Consider the following 26100-nt stretch of genomic DNA (forward strand, 5'->3'; position numbering starts at 1 on the left):
CAGGATGATTAGAGCCTGCCTGGAAAGGAGGCATCACCTGCAACGTAATGACTTTCCTCATCTCTGTCAAAATGTGCAACAGCCATTGTGAGCATGGTGGGGAAAAGTGAGGCAGTGAGACAGGGAAAGGGGTTTCTGCACAATTGGAGTGGTAGCACTTGTCCAGAGGAGAAAAAACAGGATGCTGGCTCTACAGCCTGGACCTGCTGCATGACTTCAATCAAATTGCTTAGAAAGACACAGAAGATTTAAGGATCATGCATGCCAACTCCACCTGCAGTTTAAGGACAGCAAGAAAACACCCAGATAGAAGGTAAAAAAATCTCTTTTACATGTATTTAACTCTGTATGTTGTGAGTGTGAGTAATCAGTGTCACTCTTCTCCAGCACAGAATTCATGCTTCAAAACTCTTTGTTGGCCTTCTATGGCTAAAAATAGCCAGCACCACCCACAGCAATGCTCCTGAAAGAATGGGATTCCATTGGGCATTGCCCCTCCTATAAACTTGCCCTGTTTTCATTTAAAATAACTCATAACTAGAAACCTTAAAAGGGGGTGCACTGAGACTCCAAGTGGGAAGATGTGACTGTGCTGAGGGAGCTCACAGAAATGCCAGAGCCACTCTTGTTGCACCCAGTGCAAGTTGGTTTGACTCCCTGACTCACATTCCTGTCTTGAAACTGGAATGTGAAACTGGAAATCGTGGAACCATGGGATGATTAGTGTTGGACAGGACCTGGAAGCTCAAGGTCCATCCCCTGCCATGGGCAGGGACACCTTCCACTGTCCCAGGCTGTTCCAAACCCCATCCAACCTGGCCTGGGACACTTCCACAGATGGGGCATCCACAGCTTCTCTGGGCAGCTTGTGCTTCACCTCCCTCACAGGGAAGAGTTTCCTCCTAATATCTGATGGAAATCTCCCCTCTTTTTGGTTTGAAATCTTTTTCCTCAGAATATGGCTCATCCTCCTTTCTCAGGTGGACCCTTACAGCCAAGGCTCATTTACCAGGATAACAGGAGACAGGTAAGTCCCTTGGATGAAGCTGCAGAATTTCCCTTCAAGATTTCCTGGACAGAAACACGTGCACATGCTCTGCACAGCTTGACAAGGGACGTGCAGCGAATCCAGCACATCCTGGACTTGCTGGATCTGCTGGGCACACATGGACCATCTGGCCACCACATGGGCCTGGGGCTTGGCATGTCCAGGAAGCATGTGAGAGATGGAGGATGCAGCAGGCAGCCAGCCCCACTGGCACCAGGCTGGAGGTGGGTGTGATGCTCACGAGCTGATCTCTGGCTGTACCAGCATTGCTGGGCTGGAGGAGGTTCAGACTCAGGCAAAACCCCAGTGTGCCCCTGGACAAAATTCAAAAGAGGATGTACCCAATGAAACACATGGTCATCCTGATGTCCTGGAAATTGAAACTGGGAGTTGTCTGCTTGCAGAAGATGGGATTCTAAAGGGAGGAAAACACTTTCCTTGGAAAATGAACTGTGTGTATAAGCAGTGGGAATAAGGGGAGAGTGTGACCTTGAAATATGAAAGTTAAGTTCATGTATTAAGTTAAAGGTCACTGACACATACATGGGCATCATAGTTCAACAGTATTTCTTTCCTTTTATGCATGTTAGTCTATCTCATCTGGCAGGTCTTTGAGAACAAAATTTTCACAGAAGACCCAACTACTGGCAGGATGAGCACAACTGTTGTGGGGAAAATTATCACTGTTCATGATGATCCATACATTCAAAGTAACTAGCAGTATTGCAACCATTTGATCCCAGATCTAAGATCATTCAGATTTCAGCAGAAGTTTCTTCAGCAGCCTCAGTGCAGTTTTTATGAAAGAGCCCCTCGTGACCAGAAGCCCAAACCCTCCAGGTTACTAACCAAGGGTGTGGCACCCGCCCTCCCAGCGCCAGATTGTGCCTGTAGCTTAGCACCCATCTGCAGCCAGCATGCTGAGCTCTTAACAAAATTGAGGGGTTTAAAATGTGGCCTCCTGGGCCTGATCCCATGGACCTGAGCTCACCAAAACCAATGGACTTCAAGGAGCTTTGGATCAGGCTTTGTGCTAATTTACTTATCTCGTAGAACAGCTTAATTAACAAATGTTTGCAAAGCACTTTAGGATCCTTGCAGGGACAGTGAGACTCCTCTTGCTGCCAGCCCATTGACAAAGCAAAGAGGTGTAAGGTCAACAGGCAGCAGAGGAGTTGTATGGGCAGTGGTGGCCACAGGGGATGGAGGGGATGGGAGGATCGGTCACCACGGAGTGCAGAGCTCCCCCGAGCCCCTGAAGGGCTCAGTGAGTGGAGAAGGGAGCCCTGAGAGCTTTCCAGCATTTGGGATACTTCTGCTTCACATGCAGCTGAGCAGTTTTTGAAATGAGCTGCCCAGGGACAGGGATGTGACATCTCAAAGCACTCGTGGCAATGGTGCCCCAGCTTCGGCTGTCTAACTCGGAATATTCAAAGATTCTGTGCAGTATGAAAATGAAGAAAAGCCTAAAAAAGGTGTTCTGCTTCCAAGCAGGTGTTTGCTCCCCCTGTCCCCCCCACCAGCTCATCACCTCAGTCTGTGGGATGTGGGATGCTTGCACAGCATTAAACCTTTCCTAGCAGCTGCCACCTTTCCCCCAGACTGGGCTGGTGCTGGTGGGCAGAGGGATGCAGCACTTGGAAGTGCCAAATTCAACTTCACACTGGTGACACAAATTCATCCAGAAAGTTTCTCTCTGCATTAGCTCTTGATGGTGACTCTGAGCTGCTGTTCTGCCTAAGGACAGGCTGCTGGCACCTCCTCAGTCAGTGTCAGCTTTATTGCTGCCTCCCACAGAACTTTCTGTCACCAGCCTGGCCACCCCTCCCCAGCAGCTCTGGCACTGGCAGCAGCTGCAGTTTGCATTTTCTCCCTTTTCTTTGGAGGTTCTGCAGCCTCCTGCCCTGGGAAGGGACAAGTGATGCCTCTGCCTGATCCTGATCCCTCTGCTCAGAGCACTCTGCCACCATCCCTGGCTTTAATTAATACTTTTTTTTCCCCTTGACAGTAATTCTGGGATTTGGATTTTAAAACATTTGGAAATACCCACTTTTTAACTAGAAACACTGTGTCTCTGCCAAAGTTTTGGCAAGGGTGTTCCTGGAGTGGATGTAGCTGTGCAGAGACTACACCCATGGTGAAATCCTCACTGGGAAACCAGCACTACCTGCCCCCCAAAAATAACATTTTACCCTCTATCCAGTGAGCTGGGGATGATCCAGCCCCCAGCAGCCCAGAGACACCAGCCCCTATGACCTACTCCAGCTCATTGAGCTGGTTCAAGCCACCTGGCAGAGCCAACTTTAACCTGAATTACTCCTGAAATCCAGCTGCCCCCAGGCAGTGATGCCAGACGGGAGGTAAGATCATTCCCAAGCAGCTGCTATCACTGGGAAGAGGATCAAAGTCTTGGTTGTAGCCCAGCTACGCCCCCAAAATATTGTATGAACTGAGAGATGCTGCTATCAGGGACCCATCAGGATTAGTCACTGCCCATGTTGCCAATTGCTGTGATTTTTCTACTCTCTGGTTGCCTTAAATTCCCAGCTCTGTGAGTCATGTGAATCTGAGCGAGTATGAATTTTTTTGTTTTTTTAAAGTAAGTTTCTAGACCTTGTGGCTGTGCAGAAAAGCAAGGTGATGTAACCAGAGTGAAATCCAACAGCCTCAGGAGAAGGCAAAGGAAAAGAAACTCGATTTTCAATATTTTTTTTTGCAGCCACACAAACTTTTTAGGCAGTTTGGTGATTTCTGAGCCTGGCTCATGCTGCTGGTATGCTCAGAGTTTTTTCCTTTTTTTCCTTTCACTTTCTGATTTCCAGGGGCACTTTCTTCTCCTGAGACCTCCGTGAGAGAACTTAAAATGGAGGTGGAAGCAAAACCATGCCCCTAAAATGCCGTGCTGCCTGCAGAGCAGGCATTGCTACCAGCCTCACACATGAGATCCAGCTTGGACAAGTGAAAAGTCCCAAATTTACAGGGCAGAACACCATAGTTCCCACCAGCACCACGTGTGTTCTAGCACATGGGCCCACTCTGGGAACCCCTGCACGGAGAAGTGTGTGCACACAAACACCTCATACACAAATTTGTGTGATTTATGGGCATACCCCAATGTACATAATTCTGTGCTTGCACTGTGACACGTGCTTAGACACACACACAAGGGTTTCACCTGGTTGTAAGCGTGGAGTGAGCCACAGCCAGCAGGTGAGTGCCAGGGAACCTGCAGAGTGTGTGTGTGTGTGTTGCATGTGCATTAAATGCACATTTTTGGCCGTTTAATGGGGCACACCCGGCTGAGTGCCTGTGTTAAAACTTGCCATGTGATGTGTGTGTGCGCCCTGTGAAGCCAACGTCCATCACATCCCAACACAAACACCTCTTAGAAGAAGGAATATCCCAAACTGCCACAAAGGAAAACATCCCAAACTGCCCCTCAGGAGCCCCATCACCACACAAAGGTGAAAAAAGAAATAAAGCCTAATTCAGGACACTGTTCTACAACCATAACCACGAAACACAGCATTGGGTGGGTTCTCCTTTACTTTTTTCCCTCTTTTTTGTGCACAACCAGCACAAACTCTAACCCACGGCTGCCCCACGCCAGCTCCTGCCAGCAGCAGCTCCTCCAGCGGGTGTCCCAGCACCTCCCTGAGTTTGTACTACACATCAGGAAGCCTGGATGCCAAAACCAAACTACAAGCACAAATTTCCCTTCCCAGAGCGGCTGGGCAAACTCAGAGGGAAAGCTCCAGCAGCACCTTACCGGCTGAGTCAGTGGATGAGCCATCTCCTTGTGCCGGGTGCCCCATCTGCCGAGTTAACTGCAGCTGAGATCTTCGGCTGGTAGACCCGGAAAGGGGAGGGGGGGAAAGGAAAGAAAACCCTTCCTGTAAGGATCCCAGAGAGAGCAGATCGTGCAGGATGCAGCGGGGGGAGAGGTCCAGCCCCGGGGACAAGGCAGCAGTGCCACAGCCCCCGGCGCAGCCATCGCCTCTGCCGGAGCTGCAGCGCGATGTGGCTCGGCGGGAGCCTCGCATCCCTCCGCATTGTCCCTCTCCAGCGCAGCTCCAGCGATCTCATTTCATGGGAGACATCTGGTTTGATTCAAAGGGAAGAAAGGGGCGAGGGGAGAACGGCGCGCTCACACGCTCAGCGCCCAGCCCGGCTGCCGGGAGCGGGGAGCGATTGTCGATGCTTCCCTCCACGCTGAATGCTCATTTCAATGAGAAAGGCCAGCCCAGGGAGCAGGGCTGTCCCACGGCCCCACCAGCATCCCCAGTCTGCGGGAGGGGGCTTTGCTGGAGCGCGGAGCCAAGGCTGGGGAGCTGAGCCCCACCGAGCCTCGCTGTGCCTGCAGCCACTGCCAGGCCTTGGGGGCCTGGGGGGCTCCCCCTTCCTGTTTTCCATAATTCCCAGGCCTGGTGGACGTGCAGTATTGCCCCTCAAATGCTGGTGGCTGTGTCCATATCGCAAGACTGAAGTCCTCCTGTTTGTGGGGACCCCTTTTGCAAGGCCACGTCCTCCTTTCAAGGACGGAGCAGCGAGCTCCTTGTCCATGGGAGGGGGTTCCTGCCCCCCTGTCCCACCACTCACCCCGCTGACCCCGGTGTCCTGCTGGCCTGTACCCACCCAGGGGTGTCCCTGGACTCCTCCCAGGGATCCCTGTGTGTCTCTGGATGGATCCCAGCCCCGGACACCTCTGCAGCACCCCTCGTGAGTGGGCAGCAACAGGTCCCCACACAAACCCTCCTTCACCCACGACCCCTCCACAGCGGGGTGAGTCCCCTCCCACTCATGACCCCTCCATGCCGGGTGCACCCAGTGGGTCCCCTCACAGACCCTCCTTTCCTGTGATCCCTCTATGCTGGCGTGTGCACAGAGTCACTCATGGAGCCCAGAGTGGGTCCCCACGCGGGTCCCTCCACAAGTGACACGGGAAATCCCACTGCAGCCCGCTGCACCCATTGCACAGCAGATCCCACCACAGTCCCTTCCACCCGTGGCACGGCTGATTCCCTCGATTCATCCTCCAGCCGTGTCACAGCGGCTTTTCCCACTGTCCCCTCCACCCGTTCATTGGGTCCCCTCGCACCTCCCACGCCCGTGTCACAGCGTGTACCCCCACTCCCCACCCCCATGTCATGGCATGCCCACCACAGGGTGGATCCTCCTGCATCCCCCTCCGCTGGTGGCACCGCGTGGTGCCCCCGCAGCCCTCACACCCGTGGCACAGTGCACGCCCCGGAGCCCCTCCATCCACGGCACAATGTGACCCCGCTCCGTGCCCCGCACATCACTCCACCCCTATCACCGTGGGTGCCCGCGCAGCCTCTCCACTCGTGTCACGGCGGGTCCCCTCCAGCCCCTCCCCGTGTCACATCCCACACCACGCGTGGCACCGCGGCTCCGCACACCCCCTGCCCGTGTCCCAGCGGGTCCCGTGCCCCCTCCCCGCCCGTCCCCGCCGCTCGCCGCTGGCCGCTGGCCGCTCGCCGCGGGCGGGGGTGTGCCGCGGCCGGACTACATCCCCCAGCAGCCCGCGGGCCGGGCCGCTCCCGCAGCGCCCAGCCGCCTTCAAACAAAAGAGTTTCCCCCCGCGGGGCCGCGCTCCGCTCCGCGCCCCCCGCACCCCCCGCACCCCCCGGCGGCGGCGGCCGGGGGCGGGGGCGGCGGCGGGGGGACCGCGGTGGAGGCGGCGGGCGCGGGGCTCGGGTTACACGGGAAAGGGGCTTGGCCAGGCGGGGGGCGGGGGGCGGAGGGTCCTTTTCTCTCTCTCGTTCTCTCCCTCTGCCTTTTTTTTTCCCTTCTCCCTCCCGAGCTCTTTGTGTCCCCCCCCTCCCCTCCTCTCGCCCCCCCCCCCCCCCAGCCCCCAGCCCCCTCCCAAGCCTTTGTTAGCCATGCCTAGCCTGGTAGTCCCAGGGATAATGGAAAGGAACGGGGGTTTCGGCGATTTAGGCTGTTTCGGTGGGAGCGGCAAAGACAGAGCGCTGCTTGAGGATGACCGGGCGCTGCAGCTCGCCCTGGACCAGCTCTGCCTGCTGGGGCTAGGCGAGCCTTCCTCCTCCTCCTCCTCCTCGGCCGTGGTGCTGGTGGAGGACAGCAACAACAACAACAATAACCCGCCGCCGCCGCCGCCGCAGCAGCCCCCGCCGCCGCCGCCGCCGCCGCAGCAGCCGCCGCCGCCGCCGCCGCCGCCGCCCCCGGCGGCCCCGAAGGGCTCGGCGGCGCCCAGCGCCGGGGCGGCGGAGCCCAAGTTGTGCGCGCTCTACAAGGAGGCCGAGCTGCGGCTCAAGAGCAGCTCCAACACCACCGAGTGCGTCCCGGTGCCCAGCTCCGAGCACGTGGCCGAGATCGTGGGACGGCAAGGTGAGCGCCGGGCCCCCGGTACCCCCGAACCCCGCAGCCGCCGCTCGCCGGCCCCGGGACACTCCCCCCGCGGCCGGGGGGCCCCGCCGCTCCCGCCCGCCCATTGTTCGGGACCGGGGCCGGGGCCGCTCGGCCCCGCCGGGGACAAAGCGCGGGGCTCCGGGGCGGCTGCGCTCCCGCACGGGGGGTTTTTGGGCGCCGTGGGATGGGCGGTCTGTGGCGATGCTGCGGGGGCTCGTCCGGCTGCCGGCACCGGAGCCCCGCGCGCCGCTCCCCGCTTCTGCCAAAGAGCCGATCTCCACCGCGCTCTCCTTAAGAAAAAAAAAAAAAAAAAAAAAACTGGGAATAAGGCGGGGGAAGGGCGGGGGGTGCAGGCTGAGCCCGGCCCCGCGCCTCGGAGTCCCCCTTTGTTGGCCGGGCGGAGGGGGTGTGGTGGTGCCGGGCTCGCTGCGAGCGGAGGGACCGCGCTCCCGCCGCCGCCCCCGGCCGCGCGGGGACCCCGGGGCAGGAGCCGCCGTCCCGCGTGGGGCCCCGCAGCCGCTGCCCGCGCGCCGCCACAGTGATGCTTTTGTTCTCCTCGCGGCTCCGTTCGGAGCGAGGTGGAATGGAGGAGGGCTTTAAAAAAAAATCATATATATATTTATATATATATATACCCATACCACACCCACTCTTAAGTCACCCCTCGCCCACCCCCACCACTCCCGGGTGTGTGGTGCGGGGCCCCGTGCCGCCCGTGGGCACTGCAGGAGCCGGGGCACGGCGCTGCCGAGAGAAGTTTTGAGTCGCTACAGAGAAAAAAAAATAATAATAGTGCGGCTAAGTGTTGGGCTTTTTTTTTTTTTTTTCTTTCTTTCTTTCTCTGAACAAGTAACTTGACGCTCTGGAAGTGCGGTGGGCAGAGCCAGCGGCTCCACGGGCAGATGCTCCCCTGTGGGTTGGGATCGAAGGCGCTTGAGCTGGGGGTTTGTGGTGGGACTCGGGGGGGGATGACCCCCAGTGTCCCGAGAAGGGCCGAGGTGGGCGAGGGGAAGCCACGGGGCGAGGACACAAATGGCTCCTTGCTGGGCATCCCCGACGCTAGGGCGTGCGGCTGGAACAATGGGGCCTGCGGAGGCTCGGCTGCCTCTCCCGGGCAGCGAGCGAGGGTCCGGCTCCTGCGCCGGGATGGAGCGTGGGCAGGGGTCCGGGGTGCTGACCTCCCCAAAACTTGGGGCGTCTGCAGCCGGGGGAGCAGCTCTTGCTCTGGCATCCGCACGAGGATGGGGGCCCCTCACTGGGGCACGAGGGGGTGAAGGTCTGGCCCTGATCCTGATCCCGATCCTGATCCTGATCCCGATCCCGATCCTCCCTGTGCTGCCTTTCCACGGCCGGGAGCGCGGCGCGGGCAGACAACGGTGGGCTCAGCACCAGCTCTGCACGGGTGGGTGTGAGGCCGCAGAGAATCAGGCCCCCTTTGTTTAACAAAGTTGGGAAAGAGGATTCGGCAGGCGGAACCGAGGGGAAATGTGCCAGGGCTGCTTTCCTGCGGGATGTCGGTGCTGCCCCAGACTCCTGAGAGGGGGGTGTGTTCCGATGTGCTCCGAACGCAGCACGTGCCTCTTGTGTCCAGAGCGATGGAGAGGAACGTGGAGACCTGGATTTTTTCCACCATTTTTTGGTGTGTCTGAGGGCTTTTTCCCACATCTGGGAGACTGAAATGTCAGTGTGCTGGGGCTGTGGGGGTGTGGCTGTGCTCCTGTGGCTGGTGGGGCAGATGGTGCAGCCTGTGCCCCATCGGGGAGGTGGGTGGGATGGATCCTGCGCCGAGGATTCCTTCAGCACTGTCCCTGCAGCTATGGCTCTTCACTCCAGCAGAGATCGTGGCCCACACTTGTTTCTAAAGGCATGTAGGAATGTCTCCACTGTCTCCTGTGCCATGTTTTGTGTAGAAGGACAGATTAAGAGAGTCTGGATCTGGGTGTGGGGCTCCCAGGGGGATTGAATCCTGAACTCTCATGGATGCCTGGCCAGGAATCCCAGAAACTGCAGATTGTCACCCCTTGGTAGGACTGCTCCTGTGGCAGATGGTTTTGCAGTAAAACAATTGTTTATGGGTACCTGTGAACAGGGTGATGAACATCTTGAAAAAGGGAGGGGGAAAGAAGTAATAATGAAATAAAAATTATTTCACAGCTTTGCTTGGTAACAGGGTTTAGCTTTTTCTTCAACTTACTATTTTCTGAAGAAACACACTATCCCTTCAGATTATTTTATAATAATATCAACCATCTATGAAAGTGTTCCTCACAGGCAGGTGTGGGTATGAGAGGCCTGGATCTGGGCACAGGGGCCGTGGTGCAGCCCTTGGCCTTGGGAATTCCACCTGCCATCAGGCACCCCTCACTTTGCCAAGGGAGTGAAAAGGCACTTAAGTGTAAATAAGGCTCAAGGCCGATGTATTTTTATTGGAGTGTCTGTAAGGGTGGTTTGTGAAGAGGTGTAATTGTGGCAGAGGGGGTGGCTCCACTCCAAGCAATAGATGCTGCAGGAGCTCAACCTGAGCTTGGCAGCTCCTGCTTTCCCCAGGAGCTGTGAACGTGCCCTCATGGAGCCAATTGCTGCTGGAAACCTTGCTCTGGTTTGAGCTGGGGCTGCTTTGTGTGCTGAATTTGAGCAGTGTGTCTCCAGCAGTGCAGCCACAGGCTGGGATGGGGGTACAGGATGGGGTGGGGCAGTGGCTGGGATGGGGGCACAGGCTGGGATGGGGCAGTGGCTGGGATGGGGGTACAGGCTGGGATGGGGGTACAGGCTGGGATGGGGCAGTGGCTGGGATGGGACACAGGCTGGGATGGGGCAGTGGCTGGGATGGGGCAGTGGCTGGGATGGGGCACAGGCTGGGATGGGGGCAGTGGCTGGGATGGGGCAGTGGCTGGGATGGGGCAGTGGCTGGGATGGGGACTGGCTGGGATGGGGGCACAGGCTGGGATGGGGCAGTGGCTGGGATGGGGGAGTGGCTGGGATGGGGCACGGCTGGGATGGGGGCACAGGATGGGATGGGGCAGTGGCTGGGATGGGGCAGTGGCTGGGATGGGGCAGTGGCTGGTATGGGGCACAGGCTGGGATGGGGGCACAGGATGGGATGGGGCAGTGGCTGGGATGGGGGCAGTGGCTGGGATGGGGCAGTGGCTGGGATGGGGCATAGGCTGGGATGGGGGCACAGGCTGGGATGGGGCAGTGGCTGGGATGGGGCACAGGCTGGGATGGGGGCACAGGCTGGGATGGGGCAGTGGCTGGGATGGGGCAGTGGCTGGGATGGGGCAGTGGCTGGGATGGGGCACAGGCTGGGATGGGGGCAGTGGCTGGGATGGGGCACAGGCTGGGATGGGGCAGTGGCTGGGATGGGGCAGTGGCTGGGATGGGGCAGTGGCTGGGATGGGGCACAGGCTGGGATGGGGCAGTGGCTGGGATGGGGCACAGGCTGGGATGGGGCACAGGCTGGGATGGGGCACAGGCTGGGATGGGGCAGTGGCTGGGATGGGGCACAGGCTGGGATGGGGCACAGGCTGGGATGGGGCACAGGCTGGGATGGGGCAGTGGCTGGGATGGGGCAGTGGCTGGGATGGGGCAGTGGCTGGGATGGGGCACAGGCTGGGATGGGGCAGTGGCTGGGATGGGGCAGTGGCTGGGATGGGGGCACAGGATGGGATGGGGCAGTGGCTGGGATGGGGGCAGTGGCTGGGATGGGGGCACAGGATGGGATGGGGCAGTGGTGGGATGGGGGCAGTGGCTGGGATGGGGCACAGGATGGGATGGGGCAGTGGCTGGGATGGGGGATAGGCTGGGATGGGGCACAGGCTGGGATGGGGGCACAGGCTGGGATGGGGCACAGGCTGGGATGGGGGCACAGTCTGGGATGGGGGCACAGGCTGGGATGAGGCACAGGCTGGGATGGGGGCACAGGCTGGGATGGGGCAGTGGCTGGGATGGGGGATAGGCTGGGATGGGGCAGTGGCTGGGCACAGGCTGGGATGGGGGATAGGCTGGGATGGGGCACAGAATGGGATGAGAGGTGAGCTGTGCAAAGGGGGATTGGTGGGAAAGGCCAGACTGGCTCCTCTCCACCTGGTGCCCCAGGGTCCATGGCAAAGAGCTGGGTGGCTTGGGGGATGTGCCAAGTGCTGCTTTGCAAACTGGAAAAGGAAGAATGAAGGGGTGAAGTCACAAGGATCCCTTTGACTGGAGCCTGTGACCCCTGGGCATGGTTGGAAGTGACATCCCTTCCCTGGCTGGAGATGGAGTGTGACCTCCATGCCTGTCCTGTAGCTGTGAGGGTGAGGAGCAGGGGTGAGTCTCTGCCTGAGTCAGGGCTCCTGCATGTCATCCTCCTTCCCCTGGCCTGTGTGTGACCTCCAGCTGTGCTGAGATGGGTGACCAAACCTGGTTTGTGCCATGGCACGGGCAGTGCTCCCTGCTTCTGCAGCCAGCCACAGGCACATCAGGGTGCTTGGTGGCTCTTGCATTTTCCTGCCAGCTCACATTGTGGGTGTCCTGCCTGCAATAGCCCACCTTGGCTGTGCTGGCTCTCACGGCCATGCCAATGAAATTGTCAGGACAAAGCACTGGAGGTGTTTGCAGTAGATCTTTGAGGAGGTGGTGGACATCACAGGATGTGTGTTGGCATGGGAGAGGTGCTGAAGGAATGGAGAGTGCATGAAGGGCATCTTGTTTTGGTTGTGCAGACTGTGAAATTAGAAAGGGGCAGAAATCCTCAGCCACTGTGGTGCCTGGGTTCTTCCCTTGAAGTGACTCGAGGTGGGTGTGGATCAGCCAGATCAAGATTCACATCCAACTTTTCTGCCTGCTCCCACGGACAACCTGGACTGTCAGTGGAGCCAGGGAAGAGCCCATAGGGCACATTTAGGGCCAGATGTTGTGGTTAGGGAGACACAGTGCTGGTTCTTTGTGTGTCTGGTGTGTGCAGGTGTTGGGAGAAGGTGTGGGGTTGGTTTGGCTTCATTCTGCAACCACTCCCAGGTGAGACTTTTCCTGTAAGGATTTTTGGACTCTGAGGATTTTTGGTCCTTCCAAGGGTTCTTGATCTCATCACAGTAGTAGCATCCATTGTCACCTGTACTCACAGACACCCTTTGATGCAGCATCTCCCAGCCTGCTCCAACCAGCCTGTTGTCACCAGGAATGAGATTATGTGAGAGGATCTTAACATAAATTGCTCTTTCTTGGCAAGGTGAAGTCAAATAACAAGAGGCCCTGCTAAACCCAGGTGATTGGGCTCTTTGTGTAGCGCCAAACATGCTCCAATGCTTTCAGCATTTAAAAATAGTCCAAGGAAGCCTTTTCCATTGAGGAAGTCTGATGATGGCAGCTCCCCCACCCACCCTGTGGAGGTGGATGTATGTACAGCATCCGAGAAGCAGCGAGGGGGGCAGATCTTCTTGTCTGCTGGCTTCACCGAAATCTTGGAGCAAAAGCCACCGGGTCTGGCGGGGTCTGAAGAAAACCTCCGTCCGCTGCTCCGGCAGCTCGGGATGGGCCTTAAAGGGAGAGAGAGAGAGATATTGCAGTCAGTGTCGGGTTGTTACAAAGTGCTAATGAGAATCGGTCTGAATTTTCACAAGGGAAAAGTGCGGAGCGGGATCGACTTTGCGCTGTTTGAACTGGAGGTGGGAGGAGAAAACTGGTCTGTGAGAGAGACAAAGGGAATTTTCTCGGGAGACACGCACGCTCCCCGCGCATGGGATCGGGCTGGGTGCCGCGCTGACCGAGTGAACCGCAGCGCAGCCGCCCGGAATGTAGGGCAGTGGGAAAGCGTGTGCTGCCATTGGGTGGGGGCCCCCGCCTTTGTCTGGCAGCCCCCTCCTCCCTCCCTCCTCCCTGCCCGCGTCCCCGCCGCTCGCCGTGCCCCGCATCCCCGCTCGCCGTGCCCCGCATCCCCGCTCGCCGTGCCCCGCATCCCCCGCACCACCCGTGCCCCGCATCCCCCTCTCACCGTGCCCCGCATCCCCTCCTCACCATGCCCCGCATCCCCCGCACCACCCGTGCCCCGCATCCCCCGCTCGCCGTGCCCCGCATCTCCCCGCACCACCCGTGCCCCGCATCCCCTGCTCGCCGTGCCCCGCATCCCCCTGCTCACCGTGCCCGGCATCCCCCTGCTCACCGTGCCCCGCATCCCCGCACCTCCCGTGCCCCGCTTCCCTCCCGCATCCCTCCCGCACCACCCGTGCCCGTTTCCCCTGCACCACCCGTGCCCCGCATCCCTCCTCACCATGCCCCGCATCCCCGCTCACCGTGCCCCGCATCCCTGCTCGCCGTGCCCTGCATCCCCCGCACCGCCCGGCCCCGCATCCCCTCTCTCTCACCGTGCCCCGCATCCCCTCCTCACCATGCCCCGCATCCCCCGCACCACCCGTGCCCCGCATCCCCCGCTCGCCGTGCCCCGCATCTCCCCGCACCATCCGGCCCCGCATCTCCACTCACCGTGCCCCGCATCCCCGCACCTCCCGTGCCCCGCATTCCCCGCTCACCGTGCCCCGCATCCCCTGCTCGCCGTGCCCCGCATTCCCCGCACCTCCCGTGCCCCCATCCCTCCCGCACCCTCCGCACCGCCCGTGCCCGTTTTCCCTGCACCACCCGTGCCCCGCATCCCCCGCACCGCCCGGCCCCGCATCCCCTCTCTCTCACCGTGCCCCGCATCCCCGCTCGCCGTGCCCCGCATCCCCCGCACCGCCCGGCCCCGCCTCCCCTCTCACTGTGCCCGGCATTCCCCCGCACCGCCCGTTTTCTCCGCACCGCCCGGTCCCGCTTCCCCCTGCTCGCCGTGCCCCGCATCCCTCGCACTGCCCGGCTCCACCTGCCCCGCACCGCCCGTGCCCCGCATCCCTCCCGCATCCCCCACATCCCTCTCGCACCGCCCGTGCCCGTTTTCCCCTCACCGTGCCCGTTTTCCCCGCACCGCGGACCGGCCGGGGCGCCGCGGGCACACCCACCCCACCCACCCCACCCAGCACGGCCGGGGGCAGCCGCTTCCCAACTTTCTTCCACCGCATAAGGCACCGATTGTCTGTGGCGCTGGGGCTGTTGCTGTTGGGTGTTTTTTTCCCTTTTTCTTTGTTTTGTTTTTGTTTGGGTTTTCTTTTTTTTTTTTTTTTTTTTTTTTCATAAACAACTTTCATCACAATGTGAAAAAGCGTAAAATCGCCGCACTGGAACAAGGCAGTCACTGATTTTCCTGGCATGGTGTGTTGGGTGGTGTTTTTTCCCCTTTCTTGTAAACACAACTTGCATCATCAGGACAATAAACCCTCGGTGCAAAGAGATTTGGTTGGTTGGTTGTGGTCCTTTTGTGTGCATTTGTGTTTTTTGACACCACTTCCACCAGGTTTTCAATGCAGCAAAACCTTACCCCACAGGCCGGCAGGAGGGTTTACTTGTGAGCTTCTTTGTGTGCTTGTCTTTTAACAAGGCTTTCATCTTAACGGGGAAAAGAATGCCCCACCTTACCCGAGGTAGCTGAGGGTTGTTGATTTTATGATCCTCTTCAATTTTATGACTACAGCAGAAAAACAGACCAAGTTCTGATTTGCCCTTAGACCCTCTTGCACCCCACTAGCGCTGCAAGAAGGGACTGTGGGGTATTCACAGGTGTAATTTGTATCTGTGCCTTGGGATAAAGGAGAAGAGGGCTACAAAGCTTTTGTCTGTAGAGATTACTTTGTATCTGATGAGAACAAGAAATATCAGAACCTGGAGTGATTTGTGGGGTGTGCTTTCCAAAATAAACCACGAGGCAGTCAATGAAACAAAAAGATCCACCCGGGGTTGGCTCGCAGCTGTTGGTGCAGCTCCTGTGGTGGTCCCAGGGCTGGGGTCGTGCTCTGGGCTGGAGGTGCCAGCTGGTGCCAAGAGGGAGCCTGGACTGCATCAGAAGCAGAGTGTACCTGGGCAGGATCTGGCCTTGTGGCAGGAGGACACCAGCAGGTCTCACTCTGAATTTACAAAGTGAAATTGTTTGAGGGGTGTGCTCCACAGGCTGCGAGTGCCATTGCTCTGTCCTGGTGGCACTGCCACCGTGCTGGCACGTCCATTCCATGCCCTGCTCTGTCCTCTGCCTGCTGCTGGGAGCCTTGGTGTAAACCCCACGAGAACACCTTGCTTTGGGGCTGCTGAGTGATTTGGGATGGGTTCATGGCAAGGAAACAACAGCTGGACCAGATGCATGCAGCACCCTCCAGTCCCTTGTGAGCAGCTGCCTCTGCTGGGGAGGTGAACCAGCTGCTGGAGCCTTCTCTGCTCATTTTGATGGATTTGTTGCCCTGATGCAGGGATAAGCAGAGACCAGAGGGTGGCTGTGCATCCAGATCTCCCCCTGACCCCCACCACCCATCTTGGCAATGTCTAGACTCAATTTATTATATGTTTTCAGCCAGAGATGGCTGCTCTGAGGATTAATTCCAGTTAGTCTGGGCACCAGAGGCTCTCCACTCCTCCAGGGTTTGGTCCTGTGTGGGAATGTTTGTGATCTACTCAGGTAATTTGCAAACACGTTTACTTTGAGTCAATTGGTAATCAGTGAAATTAAAGAGAAAAAAGGGTGAGGGGAGTAACTGAGCTTACAGCCTCCTTCATTAAATGCTTTGGGATCTGCATTATTGACAAAAACTAGGATAATAGAAGGTAGGCTGTGGGAACACAATGAGAAAGGGCTTAATTCTCTGTTTAATATAAAAATCTAAGTGGCAGGGGTCTGCCAGGGATCGACACACTGATGTCTGTGTGCTGCCATAACGAGGAGAACATACACCAGGTTATGTGTTAGTGTGGCTTTCATGGGTCCTTTTCTTCCCTTAGCTTCATTTTGTCACCACCTGCCAGGCAATTCCCTCCCTTCCACCTCCCTCCCCTTTGAATAATCCCCTGAGTGAAATGCTTTGTTACGTGGTGTTTTCAAATTTCAGTTATCAAAGAGAAAAGAGTGTCCAAAAAACGCCCCACGCAGGACAAATTTTGTTTGGAATGAGCACAGGGGGGTGTGCTGCCCACCTGGCTGGGATGCCCAGGCCACATCCTGATCCAGCTGTGCTCCAGCAGGAGCTGGGTGATCTCAGAGGAGGCTCAGACCCTTTTCAGTGTGCAAAGCAGAGTCGGGTGGGGCTGAGATGGGCCCGGAGCCTTGGCACTGAGTGAGTGAATCACGTTTGAGCCCAGCCTGGTTTTAGCTGATGTAAACCAGTGCAGCAGCCCTGGAAGTTTTCAGTCCTGTGGGTTTGGGCTGCTGATGGTTTGGCCATTGTCCGTGCCAGTTCAGAGCTGCTGGAGGTCGGGACCGCTGAGCCCACTGGGCTGAAGTTGGTCTGATTTCCTAGGAGGTGATTTTCTGCTGTTTGTAAGCACAGGATCCCCATCTGTCTGTCTCCACAAAGCTGGCTTTCCCGTCTGCAGGCCTGCACAGAGACCCTCCTTCCCTCCTCCCCCTCCCACACCACCGACTGCACCACGCGTCCTTTTGTCCCTTCCAGATCCTCCTCCCCTCCCTCTCCCCTCTCTCCTTGCCCATCTTCCTCCTGCCCTTTTGGGGTGTCCTGGCTGTGCCTCCACGCCCCTCCTTCTCCTCCTCCCTCGCGGGGAGCAGGGCGTGCCTTCCCCTCAATTTCCATCACCTTTGCTCCATCCCTAACTCGCTCCCGCCCTCGTTCCTTGAGCTGCTCCTTCCATCTGTCCCCGGCACGGAGCCCTGTCCTTTGTCACAGCCCTGCCTGCCTGACCCTCCCTGTCGGCTCTGTGATTGTTTCCTGTCCTGCCGGGCTCGGATCTCTCTCCCCACACGCTGTCATTGTCCCCCAGCTCAATCCCTGCCCGAGGTCATTTCTGCTCAGGAGACGAGCCCGGGGTCACTGCGGGATGTGCTGCAGCCCGGGGTGGTGCTCGGGGAGGCATTTCCAGCTCCCTGCTTGCTGGGAACACCCCTGGTTTTCCATGTGATATCCCTGGGGAAATGGTGGCATCTCGGTTAATCTTCCTAAGATGGAATCTCCCTCTCTGGAGTGAGCAGCACAGCAGTGGGGCAGGGAAATGTGTGCCAGCGTGGGGCAGGCACAGCCCACCCTGCCCAGGGGTGCCAGAGGGGGTAGGTGACCTCTCACAGTTTAGTCCAGCTCTCCTTGGGATGAGCCTTTGTGTGGGTTTATCCTACAGCTGAGCTGTGCCTGGCTCCATGAGATCCTGTCCTTTGAGTTTCCTGGGAAATAATCGCCACCACTGGGTGACCACTGGTCCACATGGGCTGTTTGGAAACTTGACTGCACAAAGCATCACAAATGCACCTCATGGTGCAAACTCTGGGGAGTAACCCTTGAGCTACACTGGATTTAGCAGGGGGTAGATTTGGTTTGGATTTGGGGGTTTTCCCAGGTCTTTCTTTGTGCCAGATCTGGCATTTCCATTCCCCAGGAACATGGAATTCCTGTTTCAGAGATGGGTTTAGTGCAGCAGCACTGTGATGTGGAGTCAAGAGGAAATTTTGCAGGAGCACAAGGCAGGAGACAGCTATTCCTGCTCCAGAAATGGGAAACGAGGCTCCAGGAGCTGAAGCAGCTCTGAGGAGTTAAAAGTCACACTGGGAGTGGGCAGTGAAGTTCTGATTTACTGCTGTGTGTCCCATGCTGCTGCCACGACCCTCTGAGGGGCAGCGGGCTCAGGGTGTGCCAGGGCTGTGCCAGGGACTGTGAGTGCCTAGGGCTGTGCCAGGGCTGTGCCAGGGCTGTGCCAGGGCTGTGAGTGCCTAGGGCTGTGCCAGGGCTGTGAGTGCCTAGGGCTGTGCCAGGGCTGTGCCAGGGCTGTGCCAGGGCTGTGAGTGCCTAGGGCTGTGCCAGGGCTGGGCCCAGTGCCTGGTGCCTGAGGGGCTGGTTGAGCTGAGCTGAGCTGAGCTGAGCTGAGCTGAGCTGGGCTGGGCTGAGCTGGGCTGGGCTGAGCTGAGCTGAGCCTGCTCCATACTGGGCTGAGCTGAGCAGACTGAGCCTGCTCCACACTGGGCTGGGCTAGGCTGGGCTGGGCTGAGCTGAGCTGAGCAGGGCTGAGCTGAGCTGAGCTGAGCTGAGCTGGGCTGGGCTGAGCTGGGCTGAGCTGGGCTGGGCTGGGCTGAGCTGAGCTGGGCTGGGCTGGGCTGGGCTGAGCAGGGCTGAGCTGAGCTGAGCTGAGCTGAGCTGGGCTGGGCTGGGCTGAGCTGAGCTGGGCTGGGCTGGGCTGAGCAGGGCTGAGCTGGGCTGGGCTGAGCTGAGCTGAGCCTGCTCCATACTGGGCTGAGCTGAGCAGACTGAGCCTGCTCCACGCTGGGCTGGGCTGGGCTGAGCTGGGCTGGGCTGAGCCTGCTCCAAGCTGGGCTGAGCTGAGCCTGCCCACCCCAGGCATGCTGGATGCAGCAGCACCTGCGAGCCCAGGGTTGGTTCCTGTCAGCTCCAGTGGCACCAGGCTGCTCCCATCACCACAGGAGCAGCTTCAGTTCTTGCCAGTGATACTGGGATCGTTCCAGTGATCACCCCGGTGTCACCAGCCTGTGTCACAGGAGGAGCTGTGGATGAGTGGCAGCCCTGAGCTCCCAGCCTGGGAGATGCTGTTGTTTATTAGGATCTGTATAAATAATAATGTTCCAGCCCAGGGGCTGAGGAATCTGCGTTTTGTGGCTGCAGAGGCATCGTTTGCAGGTCCTTGTGTGTTGGAGTGTGATGTCAGTGGAGTGTGTGGAGGAAAACCTGCTGGTGTCAGTAGTCAGAGAGGTGCAGGAGAAGGTCTTTTCTGGGGAAAGAAGGTGGGGTAGGAGGCACTGGGGGATCTCACAGTGGTCCCAGTGCTGTGTCCTCATCCTTGTGTCAGACACCCAAATCCTCAGGAAACAGCAGCAAAGTGCTCACCTTACTCCATCTGCACTGGAGAATCACAGGTTTTAACTTTCCTTTGAGATCTGGGCTCAGAGCAGAGGAACCCCCATCCTGCACAGGAGCTTGGTGCCAGGCTTCAGGAATGCCTTGGGGCACAAAGTGAGGCTTTTCAAGAGAGGGGACAGCAGCACAGAGAGCTCCAGGAATAGCTCAGAGAACTGTGCCACATCTGTAAAAACAGTTACTGGATGGCTTCCTGGTATCATCTGGGAACCTGGAGCCAAACAGCTGGATCAAGACCCTCCAAAAGATCTTTTGGAAGCCAAAACACACTGGGAAGTGTTTTGCCCTTTTTGGGAAAGCAGAAGGCTGTTTTCTGAGCTGGGCAATGGGTTTGGTGGGTTCTGGGAGTTGGGGAATGGGCTCAGTGGGCTCTGGGGCATGGATACTGGTGTGCCAAAGCACCACTTGGCCAGTGATCTCAGGGAGGGTCTGAGTACCTGGAGCAGGGGTCTTTGCACAGCCCTGCCCCATTTGTTGCTGTTTCAGCCCCAGAGCAAATCCTGGCCTCCTGCTACCCCTGGCCATCCAGCTGTGCTGGCATTTGCAGTCCTGTCATATCTGCAGTGGGGAGGCCCAGACTGCTGCATCTCTGCAACTCCTCTCCAAACTTGGCTCCCTGAATTTCACCACATTCACCACAAAACCTCCTCAGCAGTACCAAAATCCTCTGTCTCTCTGGAGTCATGGCAGGCAACTCCCCTGGGGCTCTGGCACCGGGTGGCCAAGGGGTTCCACACTGGCCGTGCAGGCTGTGGATCCCCCTGCTCTCCTGTGACCCCCAGGCTGTCCCCAGAGCCCAAGAATCGCCTTTGCCTCGGGGGGGTCGCCCTGGGGATCTCCCATTACTCCGTGGTGCTGGGGTGTGTGGAAGGGAGATCTTTGGGATGACTGCAGAGGGAAGGCAGGCGGGGGGACGGTGTGGGGTGCAGCACACAAACTGGTGATCCCCGTTTCGGGGGATGAGGGAGCAGGAATGGCGAGGGTGGAGCTCCCTCTGGCATTTCCCCTGCGGGTCGGGGGGGATCGGGCTTTTGTTCCGTGCGCTGCACGGGAGATTAGGCCGGGCAGGGTGGGGCAGCCCCGCTAACCACCGCGCTTCTCTCTCCCCCTAAGGCTGCAAGATCAAAGCCCTGCGGGCAAAGACCAACACGTACATCAAGACGCCGGTGCGGGGCGAGGAGCCGGTGTTCATGGTGACGGGGCGGCGGGAGGACGTGGCCATGGCGCGGCGGGAGATCATCTCCGCGGCCGAGCACTTCTCCATGATCCGCGCGTCGCGCAACAAGGCGGGCAGCGCGTTCGGCAGCGCGCCCACGCTGCCGGGGCAGGTCACCATCCGCGTGCGCGTGCCCTACCGCGTGGTGGGGCTGGTCGTGGGCCCCAAGGGAGCCACCATCAAGAGGATCCAGCAGCAGACCAACACCTACATCATCACGCCCAGCCGGGACCGCGACCCCGTCTTCGAGATCACGGGCGCGCCGGGCAACGTGGAGCGCGCCCGGGAGGAGATCGAGACGCACATCGCGGTGAGGACGGGCAAGATCCTGGAGTACAACAACGAGAACGACTTCCTGTCCAGCAGCCCCGACTCCGGCATGGAGAACCGCTACTCCGAGGCCTGGCGGGTGCACACGCCGGCGCCGGGCTGCAAGCCGCTCTCCACCTTCCGCCAGAACAGCCTGGGCTGCATCGGCGACTGCGCCGTCGACCCCGTCTACGAGACCCCCCGGCTGAACGACCAAAACGACTTCAATTACGGTTACCTCTTCCCCAACTACGGCGTCAACAAGCAGGATCTGTACTACGGGGTGCCGGAGTCGGGGGCCCCGATGTGGGCCGGCCAGGAGAACACCAACCCCGTCTCGGTGCTCTTCTCCAAGCAGCAGCGCTCCAGCAGCACCGGCGCCATCCACCCCGGCTCGCACCGCTCGCCCTCCTCCATGGGCGAGCCCGGGCTCTCGGGGCTGCCCCGGCGCTCGCAGGGCGAGCCCCTGCAGGGCTTCTCCAAGCTGGGCACGCCCGGCGCCGCCCGGACGCCGGTGGGCGGCAGCCGCGAGTGCATGGTGTGCTTCGAGAGCGAGGTGACGGCCGCGCTGGTGCCCTGCGGCCACAACCTCTTCTGCATGGAGTGCGCCGTCAGGATCTGCGAGAGGACTGACCCCGAGTGCCCCGTCTGCCACGCCGCAGCCACTCAGGCCATTAGAATATTTTCCTAAAGAGACAGAGCAGGGCGTTGGGGGGGGTGGGGGTAGGAAGGGAGAAGTTGTGGGGGGGGGTCGATGACAGAAAAATGATGACGATAATAATGCTAATGATAATAATAATAATAATAATAATAATGACATCCGAAGAACAAAAAAAAAAAAAAAAGAATGAAAGAATAAATTAATTTAAAGAATAAGAAGAAGAAGAAGAAGAAGAAAAAGAAATTATTTTACGAGCAATGTATGTTATTTTTTAAAAAAAAAGAAAAGAAGTGAATAATAAAATTAAAATTAATAGCAAAGCCAGAAATTTTGAAGGGCGAACGATGCTCCAGCCTGCAATGTCTTTTGTAAAGCAAGTGGTCAGAACGCACACTCGGATCTCGGTTCAGTTTTTTTGGTGTGAGATGGCGACTCCTTGGCCATGCCCAAGCCAGGCCACCTGGATGGACCGGGGAGGGAGCAGGGACGCAGGGAGGGCCCTGCCAGCCTTTCTCCAGCCACCTTCAACCTTTGTCTTGGCCTGAAGCCCCCCACTCTCCTCCCCCCAGGGTTGTCGGCCCAACTGGGAGCTCAGAAAGAAACAACAGAAAGAAAGGAAAACGGATGACAGGGATTTAGAAGAACAAGAAAGAAACCATCAACCTCTGGGAACCTGTTAGAACGAGGGCACAACTGTATTACCTCAAAGATTTAAACAAAAAAAAAAAAATCACAGCTAAAGAACTTTTATTGTTTTCCTTTTTTTCTAAAAAAAAACCAAACAAAAAAAAAAACACAAAAAAAAAAAAAAAAGAAAATCAAAAAAAACAAGGTGAAGAAATAAAAACGACGCCAGTGAAACTGAAGAAGGTTTGCAAGAACCTATTGGGATCACACCAGGCGACGAGCATTTATTTTGTTATTCTGAGCCACCGTGGAGTCTGGAACTTTGTTCTTTTTTCCTTATCCAAGCAGGGATTTGTTCATCAGTCCGATCAGGAGTCACTAACAGGGTATTTCCAAAGCAGTCCCGAGTTCCCATCCATGGGGGGAGTGCAGCGACTTCCACGTTTCATTCTTTTCTCCAAGTGATGCCAGCTGCAGCTACACACACACACAGAGAACATTGTGCTTTTCTTTTCTTAACAAATATTCCTATTGCACCAAAACCTAAGAGAGACGATCATGCAATACAGGCAATGAGCCCATGTGAAACCAACATGCATCCCAACAGAGAGCAAAAAAACCCCGAGTTTATAGAGATAATTTTGTTGTCGTTGTTTTTAAACTGGACCAAAACTTTTGTTACCCAAACCAAGTGGGGGAAAAAAAAAAAACAAAGAAGAAGTATTTCTTTATGGACCAAAACCTCTTCAGCTGTCCTTTTCCTGGATCTTCCTGAGGTTGGCCACTTTTATATATTATATTTTTTTCAGAACGAAACAAAACAGAAAAAAAAATTGCCTTGTTGAACATCCTTTAATCATTTCAAGACTCCTGGTTTTGTTTATTGAGATACTTTAAAAGCATTGGGAAGTGGGAGAGGATGAGCTCCAGATCTGGCTCCCCTGCCAACGCATGCAAGGTGCAGGCCAGCACCTTCACTCCATCAGGTTTGTTCAGCTGGTCTGTGGATGCCAAAATGCTGTGATGGTAAAAATGTGTTGGATTGACCTATTGAGTACCAGTACACCCAGCTATAAATATATGTGTGTATATATATATATAGGCACTTAATTAATCAAGCACCTATATATATATATATGTGTGTATATAAACCCATATATATAATTTTTCTCCCACTACCACCGCTTCCCCATTTCCTACCCCTCAACTTCTGCTCACAGATCCTGGACCCTGATTTAGAACTGAACCAACAAGTTTCACAACTTGGCAGAGACAGTTCTAACAGCAGAAAAAAAAAAAAAAAAAAAAAAAAACCAAACAAAAAAAAAATCGCCCGAGATTTTTTTATTCCCTTCAGTTACAGGAGACTTTATTTTCATCGTAATAACGTTCCTGGGAACATCCTCTCCTCTGCTCAGTTTGCTGCTGCTTGCTCCCAGGTGCTGTCTGTGCCCTGGCACAGGGGGCTCAGCCAGCCACAGCCACTGGAGGGGCTGAGCTCCCCGTGCTGGGGCAGGCGGGGCTGGTGCTCTGTGCTGATAAAGATCCACCTTTGATCTTCAGACACCAGCTGGAGGGTTTGAAATGATGGTGGGATGATGGGATGCCTCCACTGCTTGGCATCAGCAGTGATGTATTCTGTAGGGGCAGGAGGTGGATTGGAGGGGTGGACAATGTTCCCAGGCTGATATTTTGGAAAAAGTGAAGACAGATGTAACAATGCTGTGCTAACAGAGCACTGTCAGGCAGAATTGGTACTCCCCTCCGCCCCAAAGCTTTAACAAACCCCTGGCCATGGGGTTGTCCTGGCCCTGGGCACGCCAGGACTGGGTTGGAATGTGAGCCCTTCCTGGGGAAGGTGCTGTGAGCTGGACCCATGGGGTGGGGGCTGTGGGGGGATGGGGGCTGGGGTGGATCAGCTCCCAGAGCCCCCATGTCCCAGCACTGTCCTGGGCACAGCCACCCCTCCCCGTGACAGCAAAGGCTTCCAGCACTGGCCACAGCCTTCCTAACACTGAGCCAGTTCCCATTCCAAATCTGGCCTGCTTGGCCCAGTTAAGAGAAGGGAAGGGAGAGGGGGACCTGCCTGCTCTCTGGGAACCTCTCCCCTCCCCAGTGCCACCTTCTCCCCAGCCCAGGGTCGTGGTTTATCCGTTCATTGCGCAGAGTTCTGATGTGGAGAGAGCAGGAGCTGGGGGGCGGGGGGCGGGCAGGGGGTCAGCCACCCTTCGGAGGGGCGCTCAGAAATGTTGGTGTTGGTGCTGGAGGGGCTGAGCCCTGTGTTAGTGAGTGATGAGTAGTCGTTCTTGGCTGAGTGGAGTCTGTTCGTGGTAATGTGAGCAAGTTCTTGATCAATGTCTTTATTTGATGCCAGGTTGTGAAGAGGTGGGTGGGAGTGGGGAGGGGGGAAGGAGACCCCTGTGTTGGGGACCTGGGGTGGGGGGACCTGTTCTAGCACTGACTGTAGGGAGTGGGGAATGGGGAAGGTACAGGGGGCTCGCCTCTGCTCCTTGTACCTCCTCCCTCACCTTAACAAGAGAAAACGATGTAAAAGCCTCCTGCATGCTGAAAAATGTTAGAGAAAAAAACAAAACCCCTTTCTTTTTGGAAAAAAAAAAAATTAAAAAAAAAAAAAAAAAGAAGGGAAAAAAAAATAATCAAGACCCAAACAAACGTCCAATGCTTGCTGTTGGGAACCAGAGTGGGGCTGTCCTGGGGGGGCTGCCCCTCTCTGCAGATGAGGTTCCCACTCAAGTCTCCAAGCTGGCCTTTAATAAAATCTTCAGTTCCAATAACCTTTATATATATATATATATACACATATATATATACATATACATATATATTAAAAAAAAAGCTTGATGTAGCAGTTCTAGTTTAAAATGAATAGAAGTATTTCGGCCCCTGTTTTATTTTGAATTTTTTTCCCCGTTCCCCTGCTTCCCGCTGTACCCCCCACCGACTCCATATTTTGATGTAGCAACTTTGGAAGAAAGAAAAAACAGGCGCTGTAAATGCACCGAGAGCTACCTCTGCCTCGAGCGGGGGCTGCAGGGAGCTCGGGGGGCTCGGGCCTCTCCCTGGCCCCGTGGGGCACCCAGAGAGGGGCAGCCTGGGCCCTGCCTGTTGGCATCCATGGGGAACCCGGTTGCGGGGCTTAAACAACAAATTTGCGTAATTTTTTTTTTTCTCTCTTTTTAAATATATGTATATATATAAAAATCTTTAAAAAAAAAAAAAAATAAAAACAAAAAACAAGAAAAATGCCCATGACCTTAACTATTTGCTCTGACTTGTATCTTCCTTGATAGGTGACTAAAAATGGCTTGTTGGTCTAATTCACCAGCAATAACGATAACTAAAGACAGCCCCCTCCTCCTGCACCCATCCCTTTTCTGCAGCGCCCACCGAGCTGGGTCCCTGCACTTCTCCCCTTCCCTCCCACCATGAGGATGTAATGTGAACCAGCTGGACTGAGCCTCGCTGGCTCCAGCTGCCCCCACAATCCTCCCCAGGCTTTTGGGATAACCCCCTTGGAGTGCTGAGGTGATGGGGACACCCCGCTTGCGCCTGACCCGGAGGGAGGCAGGTGGAGCTGGCACCTGACACACCAAACTGGGTCTTTCTCCCTCTAGATTAGGAGCAGCAGGACCCTTGTGGGAAGCCTGTTCCATGAGACCTCCATGACAAAATCACATCCCAGCAGAGTGGGGTCGGTTCCTGGGAGCGGTGACAGGACACGGGCACCTCCCCAGGGGCGCCGCGGGTTCCTGCTCGCCCGGCTGGGCAGTGGGGAACTCCTCGGGGTTTGCATCAGCCCCTGGGGCCGGTGGAGCCAGGCTGGGGACGGAGCTGAGCCGTGCTGAGCAATTCTGTGGTGGATGTTGGTGGTGGAGCCCTTTTGTGAGGCAGCGACACGCGGGCACAAGCTGTG

At 56.9% G+C, this 26100-nt stretch overlaps 1 protein-coding gene across 1 annotated transcript; it reads left to right on the plus strand.

Annotated features, from left to right (window-relative positions):
* Positions 1-6655: 6655 nt before the first annotated feature.
* On the plus strand, positions 6656-24808 carry MEX3A (mex-3 RNA binding family member A). The gene is made up of 2 exons (XM_056510902.1): positions 6656-7420; positions 20467-24808. Exons 1-2 carry the CDS (start codon positions 6952-6954, stop codon positions 21567-21569), a joined length of 1572 nt encoding a protein of 523 aa, XP_056366877.1. The 5' UTR covers positions 6656-6951; the 3' UTR covers positions 21570-24808.
* The last annotated feature ends 1292 nt before the right edge of the window (positions 24809-26100 follow it).

This window comes from Oenanthe melanoleuca, chromosome 25 (assembly GCF_029582105.1).
Source record: "Oenanthe melanoleuca isolate GR-GAL-2019-014 chromosome 25, OMel1.0, whole genome shotgun sequence".
NCBI lineage: Eukaryota > Metazoa > Chordata > Aves > Passeriformes > Muscicapidae > Oenanthe > Oenanthe melanoleuca.